The sequence below is a fragment of the Acomys minous genome, assembly GCF_964271855.1.
Source record: "Acomys minous genome assembly, chromosome: 7".
In the NCBI taxonomy this organism is placed as follows: domain Eukaryota; kingdom Metazoa; phylum Chordata; class Mammalia; order Rodentia; family Muridae; genus Acomys; species Acomys minous.
This window is the reverse complement of record NC_140488.1, coordinates 25,283,880-25,304,978: the sequence shown is the minus strand read 5'-3', so window position 1 is coordinate 25,304,978 and position 21,099 is coordinate 25,283,880. Positions and strand designations below refer to the sequence as shown.

At 39.3% G+C, this 21,099-nt stretch overlaps 1 protein-coding gene across 2 annotated transcripts in view; it reads right to left on the bottom strand.

Annotated features, from left to right (window-relative positions):
- Window positions 1–1,992: 1,992 nt before the first annotated feature.
- ZNF280C (zinc finger protein 280C) overlaps window positions 1,993–21,099 on the bottom strand; it is a 53,197-nt gene continuing 34,090 nt past the window's right edge. For both annotated transcript variants that reach the window (XM_084790127.1, XM_084790128.1), the window contains 7 exons: window positions 19,339–19,470; window positions 16,280–16,587; window positions 14,908–15,045; window positions 12,417–12,479; window positions 4,674–4,792; window positions 4,489–4,530; window positions 1,993–4,366 (listed from right to left, as the gene is read on the bottom strand). In XM_084790127.1, coding sequence (XP_084646253.1) covers window positions 4,490–4,530; window positions 4,674–4,792; window positions 12,417–12,479; window positions 14,908–15,045; window positions 16,280–16,587; window positions 19,339–19,470 — 801 coding nt within the window. In that variant the 3' untranslated portion in view covers window positions 1,993–4,366; window position 4,489. The remainder of the gene's footprint in view (window positions 4,367–4,488; window positions 4,531–4,673; window positions 4,793–12,416; window positions 12,480–14,907; window positions 15,046–16,279; window positions 16,588–19,338; window positions 19,471–21,099) is intronic.

Here is a 21,099-nt window from a genome sequence, read left to right as displayed (position 1 = left end):
GCAACATGTATAAGAAAGTAATGTTTTATTCTAGCTTGCACATGAGAACATGGTTTCTTTCTCTCTTTTCTGCGCACCCCCCCATCATCCTGTCTCATTCCTCATTTTATGGTCTTTTTTTTTTACTCAAAAATACACACACCCAACACCACACCACTTTCTATATATGAAAGAACATGTAGAGCCGGGCAGTGGTGGTGCACACCTTTAGTGCTAGCACTCAGGGAGGCAGAGGCAGGTGGATCTTTGTTTGGGGCCAGCCTGGTCTACAGTATGAGTTCTAGGACAGCCAAGGCTACACAGAGAAACCCTGTCTCCCCACACACATCAAAAGAAAGAAAATGTGGTAATTGTCCAAGTCTGATTTACTTAACACAGTAAGCTCCATTCCCATCCATTTCCCTGCAAATGACACAATTATTGTCTTTATGGCTGACAAAAACTCCAGTGCATATATACCATATTTTCTTTATTCACTTTCCTCCTCATTCACCCGTTGATAAGCATCTAGGGCTTTCTTTTATTCATTCACGTTTTTGGTTTTTTGAACCAGGGTTTCCCTGTGTAGCCTTGGCTGTCCTGGACTCACTTTGTGGACCAGGCTGGCCTTGAACTCACAGAGATCTCCCTGTCCCTGCCTCCTGAGTGCTGGGATTAAAGGCCTGCGCCACCAGGCCCACTGCACCTAATTATTTCTTATGCAGACTATTGTGAATAGTGCTGCAACAGAGATAAGCTAAGTAGTTCTGTGGTTTGCTTACCCAGAGTCCTTCAGGCATCTAGGCAAAAGAGGCATAGCTGGCTTATATGGCACTTCTACTTTAGTTTTCGGAGGGACATGATTGAGTTCCATAGTGGCTTCTCGAGTTTACATTCTTATCAGTGGTGTGTGTGTGTTCTTTCCTCACAGCCTTACGGTGGCCCATTCACTGACTCTGGCAAGATAGAATCTCAGCGTAGTTTAAATGTGCATTTTCCCAATGCTTAAAGGTGTTGAATATAGTTTCTGTATTTATCCCATTTGTACATCTTTTTAAGGAAAAGATACATTATTTATTGTGTGAGTACATATGCCAAGGCACATGAGGTCAAAAAACAACTTATAGGAGCCAGATCCCTTTTTCCACCATGTGAGTCCCAAATATCCAATTCAGGTTTTCAGGCTTCATGGCATTACGCTTACTGACTGAGCAATCCTAACTGCCCTGCTTTCTTTAAAATATGTTTATTTTAGGTGTATGGTTGTTTTTCTTTCTGTGAAAGACATGCATGTTGTGTCCATAGAGGCCAGCAGAGAGTATTTAATCAGTTATAGATGACTTTAACCACCTAATTAAGTAAAATCTTCATTATTGAATTGGGACTTGAGACCTTGCCTCTTTTCACCATAATTAAAAACGAAACAAAACAAAACCAAGTCTTTTACTAGCTTAGCAATTTTTAGTCCAGATGTGTGCGGTGGCACATTCTTTTCAATTCACCAATCAGGAGGCTGAGGCAAGTGGATCTCTGTGAGTTTGAGTCCAGAAGTTCCAGGACAGCCAAAGCTACACAGAAAGACCTGTATCAAATTATTTTTTTTTAATTTATTTTTTGTTTTTTTGGAGATAGGCTTTCTCTGTGTAGCCCTGGGTGTCCTAGACTCACTTTGTAGACCACGCTGGCCTTGAATTCACAGAGATCTTCCTGCCTCTGCCTTCCAGAGTACTCGGATTACAGATATGCACCACCATGTCTGGCATTTATCTTTTAAATTTTATATGTATGGGTATTTTGCCTGCATGTACATCTGTGTATCATATATATGTCTGATGCATATGCAGGCCAGAATGGGACATCAAATTCCCTGGCACAGAAGTTGCAGATGGTTCTGTATGCTTGGAATTGAACCTGGGTCTTCTGGGAGAGCAGCTAGTTAGTGTTCTCTTACCAGTTGAGCCCATCTTTGGTTAGCTTGTAAAATAGTTCAAATTAGTAAAGCTTTTAAGTGTGTTTAAAGAAACAATACAAGATTTATTCATAAAGATCTCAGCTAATACAGTTGGGCATAGTGGCACACACCTTTAATCCCAGCTCTTGGGAGGCAAAGGCAGAGGCAGAGGGATCTTTGTGAGTTTGAGGCCAGCCTGGTCTACAAAGAAGAGTCCAGGACAACCAAGGCTGTTACACAGATAAACACTGTTTTGAAAAACAAAAACAAAAGATCTTGGCCAATAGACTAAACAAGCAGGCTTCCATGTGAGAAGGGAAAGAATTCTTCTTGTTATATGATACAATATATAGGTTTTTATATTAACTCATTTATTTTAAAATAATTCTCAAGAGTGTTTAACAATACAAACTTTATTCAAAAAATAAGTAACATCAAAACTGTTCAGAAAACCTATATTCAATGTAATGAAAATAAACAAACACCAAAATAAAAAAATATACATCTCTCTCTATATCTGTGGGCAAGGAACAAGTGTGGTTTTTTGGTCCCAATATTTTTGAATATATTATCTTTATCTAATAAGACAACTACTAAGTGAATAACAATTTAACTTAAAACTTGTTTTAAGATCTGTAAGAGAGTTTTTGTTCTTTGTCTTTGATTTCCTGACCACCAAGATGTTAATGATAGTTCCAAGATAGAGTGTACAGTAATCAAGTCCCACGCATACTTGTGAATCCAGCAGTTGAGAGGCAGAGGCAGAAGCAGGCAGAAGCAGGCAGAAGCCCCGTCAGCCTGACTGGTTTACATAGTGACTATCCAGATAGCAAGAGTTGCATAACAGAAACCCTGCCTCAAAAAACAAAACAAAACAAAACAACAACAACAACAACAACAAAACAAAGAAACTACTAATAGGTAGCTGCGTGAAATATGTAGAGAATTTTAAAGAAATTTCTTGGCATTTTTAGCACACACAAAAGGCTTAATCAGAAATTATAAAAGTAAACATACAAAGTGGACATCACTAAATTTGGTGAATGACAAAAAGCAAACTATCAAAATTTAATTTTGTAAAATTTTTTTTTTGGTTGTTCAAGACAGAGTTTCTCTGTGTAACAGCTCTGGCTATCCTGGAACTTGCTCTGTAGACCAGGCCAGCCTCGAACTCACAGAGATCCACCTGCCTCTGCCTCCCAAGTGCTGGGATTAAAGGCGTGAGCCACCACCGCCCGGCTTCAAAATTTAATTTTTAAAAGACAATTAGGAACTTAAATACTAGAACTGCTGATAACTTATGCAATACTGGCTAAACCTTTAAATGATAACATAAAGACCAGCTACAAAGTGTGGTTTTCCAAGAGCATGAACGTACTCGTGTCCTTCCACAATCTGGCTTTTCCTCTATCTTAGCCTGCACTTAGGACAGAGGAAGACTAAAGCACAGTAGCCAGAGTGATTAAACTTGGTGCATGTTAAAGCACACACTTGATGGCCTTTCATGATTAGAACCAAGTTACAAGCTGAAACTTAAGAACCAAAGTCCCAGTAGGAAGTCTTCTGTGGCCAAATCAACATCAGCCTTATGGAAGGCCAGTAGCATAGGATGGCACTCTGCCTAAAAACTGATAAATTCTAAGGCCATGAATGAAAACAATTCCCATCCTTGGAAAGAGAGTACAGGCATCAGTGTGTCCATCTAAGTGGACACTGTCCAAGAGTACACTGGACATTTTTGATATTTCTGTGTTGCTTCTGCATCTGAAAACTACGACAAATAAAACAATGACAAAGAATGAAGAAGCAGTTGTCTTGAGCAGCAAGAATTGTAAGTAATTCAGACACAGACAAAACAGATAAAGAGAAATAGGAACAGCAACAGCGTTTGTACTTAATATTCTGGAAGCCAGTACCGCAGAGAAAACAAGGCAAGAAAGACAACACAACCAAAGTTCTTATTCCGGAGCCAACTGGAGAAGGAAAGCACATGCTAAAATATGTTAACCTGACACAGAGATAAGGTGGAAAAAGAATCCACTGCCAGCCTGGCGTGGTGGCGCACGCCTTTAATCCCAGCACTTGGGAGGCAGAAGCAGGTCCATCGCTGTGAGTTAAAGGCCACAAAGGTCTACAAATTGAGTCCAGGATAGCCAAGGCTAACATAGAATAATCCTGTCTTGAAAACCCCAAAAAAAAAACAAAAGAAGAAGAAGAAAAAAGAAGAATCCACTGCCACCTGAAAGATGACAGCTGACTAATGAGAGCTAGTGTCGTGGATCTTAACTGCCGTCATGAAAATACTGCAGAACTTTGAATTTGGGAAACTGGATTTATGAAAGCAAATACTACAGAACTTTGAACTTAGGAAATTCCAACTTGTCTTGCACCAGGTTGCACGAGTTCCATAGAGCAGAGATCTATTTCAACGAGCCGCTTTAAAAACAAAAACAAAAAGAAAATAGTTTAATATTTTTCATTTCTATTAATACATTTAAAAATTTCAACAGTACTGAAATCTATCAAAGTAAACTGGGCTGAATGAAAATTAGACTTACTCTACTCAGAAGTGGATTCAGAAGTTGAGGTTCTCTCAGTAACTGAAATCAGAGACGGCCTTACGTTTACAAATATAATACATGAAGACTGAGGATCAATTTAACTTTTAAGAGCTCACACTGTGATAGATCAAAGCTACTGGCCCATATAACATGAATTCAAAGTAACAGACACTTGTACGTACCATTCTCTATTACAACTTGGCAAGTATGAGTTTTACGTTGATTTAAGTGTTTAGCCATACGGTCTAAACCAGAAGTATCAGCCAGGAAGTCACATTTAAGGCACACTAGAGTGATGCCCCTATGAAAAGAGATAAGACTAGTAAGACAGAGGATCGATCATATGTGGAAATCCATATATAAATTCAGCAACTATTCCGCGTAATAACTCTTACTTTTTGTTTTATGTGCCATTACTATCATTTCCCAATTTTGTTATAAATATATCTTCTATTATTATTATTATTATTATTATTATTATTATTATTATTATTATTATTATTATTTTGGTTTTTCGAGACAGGATTTCTCTGTGTAGTCTTGGCTGTCCTGCACTTGCTTTGTAGACCAGGCTGGCCTCGAACTCACAGTGATCCACCTGCCTCTGCCTCCCAAGTGCTGAGATTAAAGGTGTGCGCCACCACCACCTGGCTCTAATATGTTTTTCAAAGGCTGAGGTTGTAGGCAGTATTTACCTTGCACACGCAAGGCCCTAGATCTGATCACTGGCCCTGAAAAAAAAGATCTCAAGAAAACGGCCTAGCCACAGCTAAATTACACTTTCATTTAGTGCTTTATAAATTGTATACTCTCAATCTATTGCTAAAAGATTCGCATTCAGAGACCTAAAGCAGTCTTGGCTCAACTAGCAACTTGTATAACTTTTTTTTCAAGACAAGGTTTCTCTGTGTATTCCCGGATGTCCTGGACTCCCTTTGTAGACCAGGCTGGCCTCGAACTCAAAATTCTACCTGCCCAAGTGCTGGGATAACAAGCGTGCACCACCACGCCCAGCTGCAACTTGTATAACTTGTAGAAATCACAGCAACTCCATGTCTTAGCTTATTTGCCAAGCAGTAAGGTAACATTTATTCATTCAAATATATTTTGGCTAAAGACCTTGTTTGTTTATCTTTTCTTTTTCAAGACAGGGTCTCTCTGTGTAGCCCTGGCTGTCCTGGACTCATTTTGTAGTTCAGGCTGGCCTCGAACTCACAGAGTTCCGCCTGCCTCTGCCTCCCAAGTGCTGGGATTAAAGGTGTGCGCCACTACGCCTGGCCCTTGTTTGTTTCTTGTATGTCTTCATATTATTACAGCATACCTGAATAATATGTAGAACTGTTTTTCAAACAAACTGAGCAAAAGATCTCTAAATACAAAGTATAGGGCTAGAGAGATGGCTCAAAGGTTAAGAGCACTGGCTGTTCTTCCTAAGGCCCTGAGTTCAGTTTCCAGCAACCATATGATGTGTGATCTGATGCCCTCTTCTGGCCTGCAGGTGTACATGCAGGCAGAGCAACATATACATAGTAATAAATAAATCTTTAAAAAAATATATAAATAGCCAAAAAGTCTGAAAAATATTTCAAAATCTCTTTAAGCAACTAAATATAAACCATAGGATGTTTTCTATATTCTAAATTACTAGATATTTTGGATAGAAAAGCAAACAAAAAGGTACAGCTTATAAAGCATATAATCTAGTGTATTTAAGTCAGAATAAAGTTAGTTTATTAACAAAAGATACACATACTTGATATTTTACTTGTGTTTTGATTGCTTTGAGATAGGGCCTTATTTATTAGCCCAGTGGGGCTTTAAACTCAGGATGCTCCTGCCTTCCTTCCCCAGTGCTGGAATTATAGGCCTGAGCCACCACACCCATCATCACTTCATCATATAAAACACCTTACTTATATAAGTCTAAAACCCAGTAGTATGCTGGGTGTGGTGGTGCACGTCTTTAATCCCAGCACTCGGGAGGTAGAGGCAGGTGGATCTTTGTGAGTTCGAGGCCAGCCTGGTCTACAAAGGGAGTCCAGGACAGCCAGAGTTAATACACAGAGAAACCCTGTCTCTAAAACACAAAACCAGCCAAGCATGGTGGCACATGACTATAATCCCAGCATTCAGGAGGCAGAGGCAGGTGGATCTCTGTGAGTTCGAGGCCAGCCTGGTCTACAAATCGAGTCCAGGACAGTCAAGGCTACACAGAGAAAACCTGTCTGTAAAAACCAAAAAACAAACAAACAAAACCAAAAACCAAACCAAACCAACCCAGTATTATACCTTATGCTGATCTGGTCTTACCATCCTGTTTTATATTAAGACTAGGGGCTATACACATAAGAATGTGTTCTTCAATAACCAAAATTGTGTTTTCTCTCCCAAATCACCCTTTATTCCAGGTTTCTCTTATGATGACACTTGTTACTGAGATTCAAATAAAAACAATATTTCAATAGCTATAATATTTAATAATTTAAAATATCATTTACCTGATTTCTCCTAAACAAATGACCTAAATGACCCCTAAAAGACATGTGTTCTTATCATTTTTCTAAAGAGGATAGGGTTAGGTTTAGTAACTTGTCTAAGGCCAGCCCCATGTTTGAAACATAGCCCTTCGATTCCAGAGCCCACTTCTATGCTTTCACTTTCTTTCTTTCCCAGCCCATAGCTTTCTTTTAAGATCCTAATTTTAATTTTTTATTTTTATTAATTCTTTTACATATACATTATATTATCACACATATATACAATAAACTACCTACAGCAGGAAGAACCACATGAGCAAGAATAGTGCCTGTCATGGCACTATTCTTGAAAATATAAGAAATATTACAAACATGTAAAAAGTGGCTGAATGGTCAAACAAATGTACTCCGAGCATAAAATTCTTTCTACACGGGTGTGTTTGTTAACTGCATATGGAACAAGTTGATGACTTTGGTATGAGCGTAGGGCTAGCATGCATGGAAGAAATAAAGAGGAGATGATCACTTAATAGCAAAAGTTGCAAAAATACTCAGTCTCTCCATGGCTACCTCAAATTACACTGTAAGTTTCAACTTAAACATTTCCTCTTCATAGATGCATCTCCCAGTCCTGTAGACTACTTTCTAGTTTTTTTTTTTCATTCTTTCTTCCTCTTTTTTTTTTCAAGACAGGCTAGACTACTTTCTCACTGTTGCTTGTACCTTTGATGCCCTGCTTGCCTTCATTCATGTTTCTCTCATCATATCTAAAATTACTGGTAACAAACACACTTACAATCTGTATTATTCTCCATGCAAAAAGAGGCTTAGAGGATTTATTAAATTTTTAAATTTTTACATACATATATTTATATCATTACACATATATACAATAAACTACCTACAGCAAGAAGGACCATGAAACAATCAGGAATTATATAAATGTTACATTCTTAGTGTTTTGGCTATTTGTATTTGGCAAGCTTGAAGAAAACATCTTTCCTTTCTTGGTGACATCTTTCTTGGTGAGTCTAAAATTCTGAATGTAAATCAAATCTATCATATCTCTATCAACTTAAAACATCTATCTAGACCTAAAAACATATAATTTGTTTTTCAAGACAGGGTTTCTCTGTGTAGCCCTGACTATCTTGGGCTCGCTTTGTAGACCAGGCTGGCCTCGAACTCACAGTGATCTGCCTGCCTCTGCCTCCCAAGTGCTGGGATTAAAGGCATGTGCCACCACCACCTGTCTAAAACATCTTTTTATATTCAATTAGTTTATTCAGATTACATCTCAATTGTTGTCCCCTCACTTGTATCCTCCCGTTCCTCCCTCCCTCCCTGTGGAGGTCTGTGACAGAAGGGGACCTCCTCCCTCACCATATGGTCATAGGGTATCAAGTCTCATCTTGGTAGCCTGTTTATCCTTTCTCTGAGTGCCACCAGGCCTCCTGACTGAGGGGAAATGGTCAAATATGAGGCACCAGAGTTCATGTCAGAGGCAGTTCCTGCTCTCTACACAACTGTGGAGAATGTGCTGTCTACTGGGAAGATCTGAATAGGGGGTCTAGGTTTACTGCATGCATTGTCCTTGGTACAGTAGTTTGAGCAGAACCCCTGGGTCCAGATCCACCAGTCTTGATGGCCTTCTTGTAGGTTTCTAAGACGCTCTGGATCCTTCTATTTCCCCATGCTCCCATACTTATTCTACCAAGACTAAAAACATCTTAATCCCTAAACAACTAAGCTTCATTGTATAAATAAGCTACCTGGTCTTCAACTCCATCAGAGACTTGAGAAGGAATAAACTTGATAACCTGAGTATGCCGGGAGTGCAGGTTAGTAGCTTTCCAAATGAGAAGATGAAAGAGACAGTTTGCTACCTGAACAGTCACCCAAAACTCTCTATAACGTTGGAGCATCTTCTTCAGCCTTCTGACCCAATATATCTGACAGACATATTTGTGAGGCAGGAACCATTGAGGACTTGCTTACCCTGTCTTGGCAGAGTTTGGCCGTCGACTCTGCCTGCATCCAAGCTTGCCCATTTTTAGGCAGAATTCTGTTTGTGGCAGAAACGACATTTTGCCCAGTGGCTTGTTTGCCACATTTGAAGCCATCTCCATAAGGAGGTTCTTTGATGCTCATCATCCTCTTTGAGGTAGGCTGGGTGTTGCCAGGAGTTAACCTGTCTCATTGTAAATGTATCTTTGAAATAATAAAAACATCTTTAAATGCCATATTCTGTATGTCTCTGAGGTTTTTGAGGACCTTCCTAATTTTAATTTTTAACAATGAGTTTAAAAAATTTTTATTTTTATTTCATGGGCATTGGTGTTCTGCCAGCATGTCATCTGTGTGAGGGTGTTGAATTGCCTGGAACTGGAGTTACAGCTAAGTGTGAACTGCTATGTGGGTACTGGGAATTAAACCCAGGTCTTCTGGAAGAGCAGCCAGTGCTTTTAACTGCTGAGCCACTTCTCCTGCCCCTCTGTTCTTTCTTTTTGGCTTTAAAACTGATTTATTATTTTATTTCCTGTGTATGAGTGTTTTTGCCTACATGTATGTATGTGTACTACATACATGCTGGTGCCCATGGAAGTTGGAACACTGGGTTCCCCTGAAACTGGCATTTTGGATGATTATGTGCCATCATGTGGGTTGTGGGAACTGAACCTAGATCCTCTGCAAGAGCAAACAAGCACTCTTAACCACTTCACCATCTCTCTATCTCTCTAGGCCATGTCTACTCCACTAACTACTATGTGGCTTATGAAGCTACAACTCACCATGTATACTCCTCGAAACTGATCTTCCTTCCATACCCTTGATTCCACCCAAAGCATCTGTGGTTTTCTCAATGTCTTTCAACGTAAAATTAATTCTTAATTCCTTATAACTGTCTTTTGGATTTAAAAAAATTTATCTAATTTAGAAATTAGCTCTCGGTATTTCAATTCGTGCATTCTTCTTCTTCTTCTTCATTTTTTTATTTTTTGGTTTTTCGAGACAGGGTTTCTCTGTGTAGTCTTGGGCTGTGCTGGACTTACTTTGTAGACCAGGCTGGCCTTGAACTCACAGCAATCCACTTGCCTCTGCCTCCCAAATGCTTGGACTAAAGGCATGTGCCATCACACCTGAATTTATGCATCTTTTAAGTAGAAACCTCTATCCTATCCAAAATAACTCACTGTACCTATGATAAATTTTGTGATATTATTGTATTTAATTATGCTCATCTCTTTATACCCTCCCAATAAATAGTACATTTTTTTGAGTCAGTGTCTCCCAAGTGCTGGGACTGAAGGTGTGTGCCACCACGCCCATCTTAAATTATACCTTCTTGAAATTGTTACCAAACCTTCTTCAGCACTGTGTACAGGACCTGATACTTTTTTTTTCTTTTTTTCTTTTGGTTTTTCAACATAGGGTCTCTCTGTGTTCTGGAGTAGCTTTGTTTTTTTTTTTTTTGTTTTTTTTTTTTGGTTTTTTGAGACAGGGTTTCTCTGTGTAGCCTTGGCTGTCCTGGACTCGCTTTGTAGAACAGGCTGGCCTTGAACTCACAGCGATCCACCTGCTTCTGCCTCTGCCTCCCGAGTGCTGGGATTAAAAGCATGTACCACCACACCCAGCTTTTAGGACCTGATACTTTTGTGTTACACATGGTAGATGAACAATAAATAGGTAAAGAATAAACAAGTCAACATAAAAGAGAAAACATCCATTTCCTATTACTTATAAGTGCTTCCAGTAAAGGCACTACCTAACATACTTTTTTTCCTAATTCTTGACTCAGTCATGTTTTAATAATTGTATTTATTATTATTATTGTTAATGTTATTTTGAGGCAGGTAACAGGCTGTCTTGGAACTTGTTATGTAGATCAGGCATGCCTCGAGCTCACTATCTTCTGTCTTAGTCTCCCTAGTGCTTGGGTCATATATATTTTAATATTTTATTTTGATTATGTTTATGAGCAGAATATATACACACATGTATGCATTGCCTGAAGAGTCCAGAGGATCCCTGGAGCTGGAGTTACAGGCTTTTGTTATGATATGCCTGACAGGTGGAGAGTAAATTCTCCTCATCTGCAAGTACTCTTTTTTTGTTTTCTTTTCTTTTTTGAGACAGGGTTTCTCTGTGTAGCCTTGGCTGTCCTGGACTCGCTTTGTAGACCAGGCTGGCCTTGAACTCACAGCGATCCGCCTGCCTCTGCCTCCCCAGTGCTGGGATTAAAGGCGTGCGCCACCATGCCCAGCCTCCGCAAGTACTCTTATGTCATGACCCTCTCCAGTTCTGATGCGCGCGCGCGTGCGCGCGCGCGCGCACACACACACACACACACACACACACACACACACACACTTTTTTGAGACAAGGTTTTTCTCTGTACTCTTGGCTGTCCTGGACTCATTTTGTAGACCAGGCTGGCCTCTAACTCACAGAGATCTGCCTACCTCTGCATCCCCGAGTGCTGGGATAACAGGCATGGGCCACCACATTCAGCTTGAAAATATATGTATATGTATGTTATATTAATATATATTAAATGTCGTCAAACTTTCTTTTATGAGGCATTGACTTAATACCACTGATCTATCTATCTACCTCTCTCTGTATAGTTTTAATACATATTAATACTTAACTAAGTGCCTATTATGTGCCAGGCACAATTCAACAACTGTCTAAATGAGTGAGATAATTACAAAAAGAAAATGGAGTTAAAAAAATCAGAAGAATATGAAAAACTGCACAATATGTAGTTGAGTAGTTGATTCGGAACAAAATATGTGTAACATAACAAAAGCCAATGCCTTTAGAAACAGTGACCAAAACCTCTTCCTGTATAGTAAGAAAGTTGTATATCTTTTTTCTCCATAAAGAGCACAAGTGGCTAGAGAGATGGCTTGGTTAAGAGCACTAGCTGCTCTTCCAGAGAATCCAACTTGGATTCCCAGAACCCACATGGCTTTAAACTCTCTGTAACTCCTGTTTCAGGGGGATCCAATGCCCTCTTTTGGCTTCCATGGGCACCACGCATGCATGTGGTGCTCAGACATCTATCTATCCAAGCAAAACACACATATGCACATAATAAAATAAAGTAATTTTAAAATGAAAGCTGAGATTTATAAACAGTACATATTAATTTAAAATATTACAGCATTTTAATAAACTTACTCCACATTAAATATTGCTAGAGGCTTTTAAAAAAATTTACCATGTAAATGCATGAAAATTTCAACTCAATATCTGGCACCACTGAAACAGAAGCTAGTCATATGATAGGCTGTGCCTTCATTTGTTCTAAGAATGTAACAAACATAACTCTATAATGCCCAGTGGCAATCATTTAGATTTCAAATTAGGTATACCAACACCTGGTTAAGAGTGTAATTACAACTTTTAAACACAAAGAACAGAAAAAGATCAAGTAATTACCTGAGAGCTCGTGAATGCTTCTTAAAAATATGAAACCGTTTATGTGGGTAGTCATTATGAGAGCTGATAAATAAAAAGTCAAACAAGATTTTATTACTTTAGTATCCAGTAAGTCAGATTAATTTTATGAGCATGTTTTCAAGTCTGTGCTTGATTTCTTAATTTTGAATAGACATAACCAATGAGATTACACTGATCATTGGTATGGTCTGTGCAAGTACCCACCCAGTAATATGTTAAAATCATAACCTCCCTCTCTCCTCAATCAATGTATGGCATTAAGAGAAAGCTTCTGGGAAATAACTAGGTCACAAAAGCAGAATCCTTACACATAGGATATGTATCCCTTATATAAAGAGACCCAAGAGAGCTGCTTGCCCCCTCTACTGTGTGCAACATAGTGAGAAGGAGCCGCGAGGGATGGGCTCTTGCCAAAACCCTTGTTCTTGCTGGCACTTCTTTTGCTTTGTTTTGTTTTTCATTCCATTTCTTTCCTTTTCTTTCTCTTTCCTCTTATCAGGTTTTGGCTGCATGTGTGTGTCTATGCACCACCTGCATGCCTAGTTAGTGACCGTAGAGGCCAGAAGAGAATATCAGTTATAGACAGCTGTGGGCCTCCATGTGGGTGCTGGGTCTCTAACTCTAGTTTTCAGAAAGATCAAGTACCAAGTGCTCTTAACCACTGAGCCATCTCTCCAGCTAAAACATGTATTTCTTACAAATATAAGCTGAAATTAAAGATCATAAATTAGAGCTGATTGAATAAATCGTGGGTTAGTAGTCTAAAAATAGAATAGAAAACAAAATGGATAAAAGAGCTAACTATGACTGAAAATGCAAAGTGTTTAAGACAAAATAAAGTAGCACTCAAAACAGATAACATTGACTAAAAAAAAAAAGAAAAAGAAAAAGAAAAGAAAGCAGGAAGGAAGGACTGCAGAAAAGGCTCAGAGGTTAAGAGCACCAGCTGCTCTTCCAAAGTCCTGAGTTCAATTCCCAGCAACCACATGGTGGCTCACAACCATCTGTAATGAGATCCAATGCCCTCCTCTGGCATGCAGGTGTACATGCAGACAGAACACTGCACACTTAATAAATAAATATCTTTAAAAAAAGAAAGGAGCCAGGCATGGTGGTGCACGCCTTTAATCCCAGCACTTGGGAGGCAGAGGCAGGTGGATCTCTGTGAGTTTGAGGCCAGCCTGGTCTACAAAGTGAGTCCAGGACAGCCAAGCCTACACAGAGAAACCCTGTCTCAGGAAAAAAAAAGAAGGAAACAATGAAGGGTCAAGGGCCCCAAAGCTACATTAGTAAGTAACTGAAACAAATATCTTTTTTTATACAGTGCTCTGCCTGCATGTACACTTGCACATCAGAACTCATAGATGGTTGTGAGCCATCATGTTGTTGCCGGAAATTGAATTCAGGACCTTTGGAAGAGCAGCCAGTGCTTTTAACCTCTGAGCCAGTACTCTTTTTTTTTTTCCAGACAAGGTTTCTCTGTGTAGCCTTGGCTGGCCTAGACTTGCTTTGTAGAACAGGCTGGCCTCAAACTCACAGTGATCTACCTGCCTCTGCCTCCCGAGTGCTGGGATTAAAGGCATGTGCTACCATGCCTGGCTGAGTCAGCACTCTTAACCTCTGAGCCATCTTTCCAGCTCTGAAATAAATTTCTTATAGAATGAGGTAAGATGTCAAAAGTGTGTTTGACATGTTAGCACTAAAGTTTAAGTACCATGAGGCCAGGCTGATAACCAAGGGAAGAAAAAAGCCAAATTCATCAAAATATATGGCTAAGTCCTTCAAAGAGTTTGTTTGTTTTGCTTTTTGTTTATTTGTTTTTGAGATTATTATGTTATTATGGAAGATCTGTTATTTTCAGTATACAGCAGGCAAAATATTAATATACATAAAAGTCTTTAAAGATGCATTTAGTTAATAAAGCCATTCCAATTTTTAAATTTTAACTGTTTTATAATTTGTGTCCCATTGGTTTTATAAATTATTACATTTGAAAACATACAAAGAACATCCTACATAGTCTCTATTTCTAGATGCATACTTTCACAATGAGACATACTTCCTTGTAATAGGATGATTTTGTTTTTAAAACAAACAAACAAACAAACAAACAAACACTCTGTGAGTTCAGGGCCAGCCTGGTCTACAAAGTGAGTCCAGGACATTACAGACAGACAAACAAACAACAAATAAACTCCTTGAAGAATAGTAATTTTTCATTCAGGGTCTCACAAAGTCCAGGTTAGCTTTAAACTTAATATATAGCTGGATATAAGCCTGAACTCTGATCCTTTTTCCTCCACCTCTCATGCACTGGAATTACAGGCATAAGTCATCAAGTCTGGATGGCACTTTTTAGTGCTGGAGATTGAACCTAGTACTTTACACACACTAGGGAATGGTATACCAGAAAGCTAGACCCACAGCCCCAAAAGGTAATTTTGAGTGGCACCTTACATGTTCAACTTACCTCATATGATTTGTAAAGGCTTTGTTACAGTTAGTGGTGTACTTGCAAAAATCACAATTTATAAACGTAGCGAAGTGGCTTGAAAAATCTTTTACTTTGCAATGGCACTCAATGCATGTGTGAATTCCCTGGTGACATCTTATGGAGAAAGAAAAAAATAACAAGAATGTCATATAATAAAAAAAATAAGGAAACTCTTATTAACAATTGAAATGAAGATGCTTAAGATTATGAAACAGATACTTAAAATTTTAAAATTTGCTTTAAAGCAATAAGCTAAAATTAGCGCAAAAAGTCTAACACATGTAAATATTTTGAGTGGCCAACCAATGAGTGGTCCAGTTTTAGGCCCAAGCAATGAAAAGGAGGCCATGCCCAACAGCTGCCTGGGTGGCCGAGAACCAGACGTTGGATGGCTCAGAGATCTAGGGAAGAATCAAACTTCACTAAAACAAAACTTAATGAAACAATTCCTAATGATTTTCTGCTATACTTTTAGATGGGTGTCTAGTACAACCATCATCAGAGAAGCTTCCTCCTGCAGCTGATGAGAGCAGATGCAGAGACCCACACCGAAACATTAGGTGGAACTCAGGACAACCCTTCGGAAGAGGGGAAGGAAGGGTTGTAGGAGCCAGAGGGATACAGGACACCAGAACACAACTAAGCAGAGCTCATACGCGCTTACAGAGATTGACATGACAATCACGGAGCTTGCCTGGATCTGCACCAGGTCCTCTGCATAAATGCTGTGGTTGTTTAGCTTGGAGTGTTTGTGGGTCTACTAACTGTGGGAGTGGGGGCTGTCTCTGGAACTTGTGCTTGCTCTTGGGATCCTTTTCCTCCTACTGGGTTGCCTTGTCCAGCCTTGATATGAGGGTTTGTGCCTAGTCTTACTGCATTCTGTTATGCTATGTTCGGTTGCTATCACTGGGAAGCCTCCTTTTTTTTCTGAAGATGGGGGTAGGGGGAGGGAACTGGGAAACTGTATGAGAGAATAAAAAAGGATTATCAAATAGATATTTAAAAACTGAAAATTTGCTTTGAAGCAATAAGCTAAACCGAGTGCAAAAAGTCTAACACATGTAAATATTTTCCTAAAATAAAAATACTTAAATTAAGCAATTTATTTTCATATGGTAAAAATACAATGTTTAAAATTAGTGTAAAAGATTAAAATCACAGAATAAACACAGCAGTTCCAACTCTGCTCACAGCTGTAAAAAGTACCATTTTATTATCCACTTAGTCTTCATAATAGAAGAATAATTGTCCTGTAAGTGTGTAAGAAGGGTTTGTGACACGGTAAGTCATTAAAATGAACATTTAACTATTGAGATTTAGTATCACATATAATGAATAAAGACAGTACCTTAAGTTCTTCAAATCTATACTGAATTTGTTTTTCCTGGTGCGCTGTCTCCTTTGCTTGTAGGAGGACTTGGCTTTGGATTTAGTTGTACGTGCACTTGGCTTACTTGAATTGGGTTTACCAGCTGTGGTTAAATTTGTCTGAGGCTTACTTATCTTAACTTTATTTGTAAGTACTTTTGAGCTATTCTTAGTAGTTGTACTTTTAGGCTTTGGAGCTGAGACCTCAAGAGAAGTGCTTGGAATAGAACCAGAAGGTGGGCTTGACGACCTTGATTGCACAGATCCAAGTGAAGCTTGAATAGTAACCTATGCAAACAAAAGCAGTATATATTTTTAAAAGATTATTATAGTGGGTATTAAAAACAATGCCTATGCCGGGCATGGTGGCGCACGCCTATAATCCCAGGACGCGGGAGGCAGAGGCAGGTGGATCTCTGTGAGTTCGAGGCCAGCATGGTCTACAAAGTGAGTCCAGGACAGCCAAGGCTACACAGAGAAACCCTGCCTCAAAAAACCAAAACCAACCAACCAACCAACCCCACAAAACCATTGCCCGTAAGGCCTTACATTCAGTTCTGTATTATGTGTGTGGGAGCACACATGTGTGCATGTGGGAGCCTGGAGTTTGACATCAGGCTGTCTTTCTCAATCACTCTCCAGCTTAGTCCTGAAGCAAGGTCTCTCACTTGACACAGAGCCTGCTGATTTGGCTCATCAAGCTAACTAGCTTGCACCAGCAATCTATTGGCTCTGCCTCTCACATTCTGGGGCTGCAGTTGGGCTACCATGCTTATCCAATTTTTAATGGGGATGCTAGGTATCTAAAACTTCAACCTTCCCATTTGTACAAGTATTTTACCCACTGAGCCATCTCTCCAGCCCCACACTCTTATATTCATGATCAAAGGTTTTGTTTTACAGAAGTGCCAAAACAAGTCAAGGCAGGAACAACAGTTCTATCAACATTTAAACAGTGCTGTAAAAATTGACATCCACAGATAGAAGGGTAATTAGAAACCCCACTTCATATGAACATAAACAATTGATTCAACATGTATCAAGGACAAAATCACAAGTGTTAAAATTATAAAAAAAAACTCAGCTGGGTGGTGGTGGCGCATGCCTTTAATCCCAGCACTCAGGAGGCAGAGGATGCAGATCAGTATGAGTTCAAGGCCAGCCTGGTCTACAAAGTGAGTCCAGGATAGCCATGGCTACACAGAGAAACCCTGTCTCAAAAAACAGAACAAAACAAAAAATTATAAAAAAAAACTCTCAGAAAAAAATAAATTCTCATACCTACTTTTTTTTGAGAGAGAGAGAAAGAGAGAGGGGGCGGGGGAGGGAGCGCGCGTGCACAAGAGAGAGAGGCTGACTTTCTTTCTTTTTTCATTTTTTGAGACAGGGTTTCTCTGTGCAGTCTTGGCTGTCCTAGACTCGCTTTGTAGACTAGGCTGGCCTTGAACTCACAGAGACCCGCCTGCTTCTGCCTCCCGAGTGCTGGGATTAAAGGCATGTGCCACCATGCCCGGCCGAGACTGACTTTCTATATAGTCTTGGCTATGCTCAAATTCACTATATAGACCAGGCTGGCCTCAAACTCACAGATATCCACCTCGGCCTCCCAAGTGCTCAGGTTAAAGGGACCACCATACCTTAAGGCAATGACCTCTTAACTATGTCATCCAAAGCAGTCCACAATCTACTCCTAGGTATGTCCCCAAGAAAAGTTAAAACATATGCTTGCATAAAAACATTTTTACAGCCAGCCAGTGGTGGTGCACGCCTTTGATCCCAGCACTCGGAGGCAGAGGCAGGCAGATTGCTGTGAGTTCGAGGCCAGCCTAGTCTACAAAGCAAGTCCAGGATAGTCTAGGCTACACAGAGAAACCCTGTCTCAAAAAACCAAAACAACAACAAAAAACCCACACAAAACTAAAAACATTCTTACAAAAATATTTACAGCATCATCACAACAGCCTAAAAACATCAAATGCCACCAACTGATGAATGAAAATATATACACAATGGAATAGTATTCAGCCATGAAATAAATGAAACACTGAAACATGCTACAAGATAGATGAACCTATGAAACATTACAGGAAATAAAATAAATCCTCAAAGACTATATGTTATATGATTTCATATGAAATATTCAAAATGGGAAAATTCATAAAGAGATTAAAGCTTGCATCAAGTGGTGCTGGAATACAGTCACTTGTTAAAGGATATAAAGTTCCTTTTACTGGTAATATAAATCATCTCAAATTGTATAAGATGATGTTTTCAAAACTCTGTGAGTACGTAAATGAAACTACTGAACCAAACACTTTGAATGGAAAAAAATGTTTGGTACATGAATTGTATTCTAAATAAGCTGTTATAAAAATCAGGATAATTCAAAAGGTCAAATATCATTACATTTGGCACATCTGGTACATTTGGCAAGTACCTTCATCCACTGGCCCAGTTCCCCATTTATTTTAAATGATCCTGTGCCTATTTGTTGCAAACACACACACACACACACAGTAATAAAACTTTAACTTCTTTTTTCTTTTTCTCTTTTTGGTTTTTCAAGACAGGGTTTCTCTGTGTAGCTCTGGCTGTCACAGAACTCACTCTGTAGACCAGGCTGGCCTCAAACTCACAGAGATCCGCCTGCCTCTGCCTGCCTCAATTGTGGGATTAAAGGTGTGCGCCACCACCGCCTGGCAACATTAACTTAACACACAGCACACACGTATTAGAACTAATAAAATCTTACCTTTAGTTCTTACTAAAAATAAGGACAGATCTTATATTATATTCAATAGATAAGACCAGGCAGGGGTTTCTCCTCCCTCTCTTCTTACTTCTCGTTCTTTCTTTTCTGAGTCTGAATCACGTGGTTCTGGCTGTTCTGGAACTCACTATGTAGATCAAGCTGTCTTCAAACTCAGAGATCCACCTGCCCTTGCCCCTGTGTGCTAGGATTAAAGGTGTACCCCACCATACCTAGCCCAGGAGAGTAAATCAGACAAAATGCTAAACTACAACATATTTAATACTCACTTTTGTTCCAGGAGACAATCCTTCGAGGTCTTTAGGCTTTATAAATGTACGATGTTCTATCTTATGTTCTGTTTTCTCCTTGCAGGTCAAAAACTGTAGTCTGCATTTTGGGCAACGATGAATTCCTTTTTTCTGTTTATAAAAAATTAGAAATAATGTTAAAATATGTTTTCTTTTCGGAGAAAAAGTTCTCACTATGTGGCCCCAGCTGCCTAGAACACTATGCCTATGGTACACTTGGTTGGTATCTTGAAATCCTCCTGTTTCAGCCTCCTAAGTGCTAGGATTATAGGTGGGCACCATCATGTTCTTGAGACACTAACAACTACCTACACCACAGACCCTGAGACCTGAAACTACTCTTTGACTAAAATCTCTATAATTTTTAAAAAGCCACTATTTTACCATCTCTCATCATACATAATGCCATAATATTCTTTCTTTTTCTTTTGGTGCTAGGAACCATACTCAGGCCCTTATGCTACCACTGGGATATACTACCCGTTGGTTTGTTTGTTTTTGAAGTACTAGAGATGAATTTCAGGTTTTCATGTAAATTAGGCAAGTGCTTTATTTCATCTGCTTTGATACAAAGTACCCAGCATGGAATTATATCAACTAGAATCTACACCTATTATGGTGCAAAAACTCATTTGATTATCAATTTGATGTATAAACTATTCAAACAGGCGAGATTTTAAAAATGAATTATAAGCCAGGTAGGCATCTGTGAAATCGAGGCCAGACTGGTCTACAAAGCAAGTCCAGGTCAGCCAAGGCTACACAGAGAGACAAAACCCTCATAAATGGGATAGTGGCCTTATAAAAGGGGTCTTGTGCCCCTTCTGCCATGTAAGATCATGGTGACAACATGGGCATTTGTGAATGAGGAACCAGGCCCTTGCCAGACCCAATTCTGTTGGTGCTGTGATTTCAGAATTTTCAGCCTCTAGAACTGTGAGAAATAAATATTTAGTATTATTTGAGCCATCCAACTTATGAGTGTGTTATAAATGCCTGTATAGGCTAAGAGAGTACTCATGGTGTATCAATGTCCTCCGTGACTACTCTCAGGTTTGCTGATTCAGTAGAATTATTTCTGAGACTCAGAACGTTCTATACTCACAGTTTTATTACTGTGAAAAGATAAAGAAAAAAGATTAAAGATAAGGAACACTGGGTAGATTCTGGAGGATACCAGGCACCTTCTAAAGTACTCTCTTAAACAGAGTTGATGAAACTATCTAGGGGAACAAAGGGACTAAGAGTAGGGATACAGATGACAAAGAGGAAGATAGTGGAGATATGTTCAAAGTATACTTGTAGACTTGCATGAAAATAACTCGATGTAGCTGGACCGTGGTGGTGCACGCCTTTAATCCCAGCACTGGGGAGGCAGAGGCAGGCAGATCGCTGTGAGTTCAAGGCCAGCCAAGGCTAACACAGAGTGAGACCCTGTCTCGAAAAACCAAAAAACAAAACAAAACAAAAATCAACAAAAACAAAAAACAAACCAAAATCAAACCAAACAAACAAAAAAACCAGTAAGTTAATTCCATGACTATTTAATGACTGAAATAGTCAAAGCCATGTAGTCAATAAAGCTTAGTCAATCAGTGAGGAGGCAAACTTTTAGTACATGTTCAATAGATCATACTCGATGCTCTTTCAAGCAAATAATAGGTTCACAGTTTCATCAAAGTTTTCAGCCAAAGGCCAGGCTAATGGTTTCAGAAAAAGACTAGGAGAACACAAAATCAG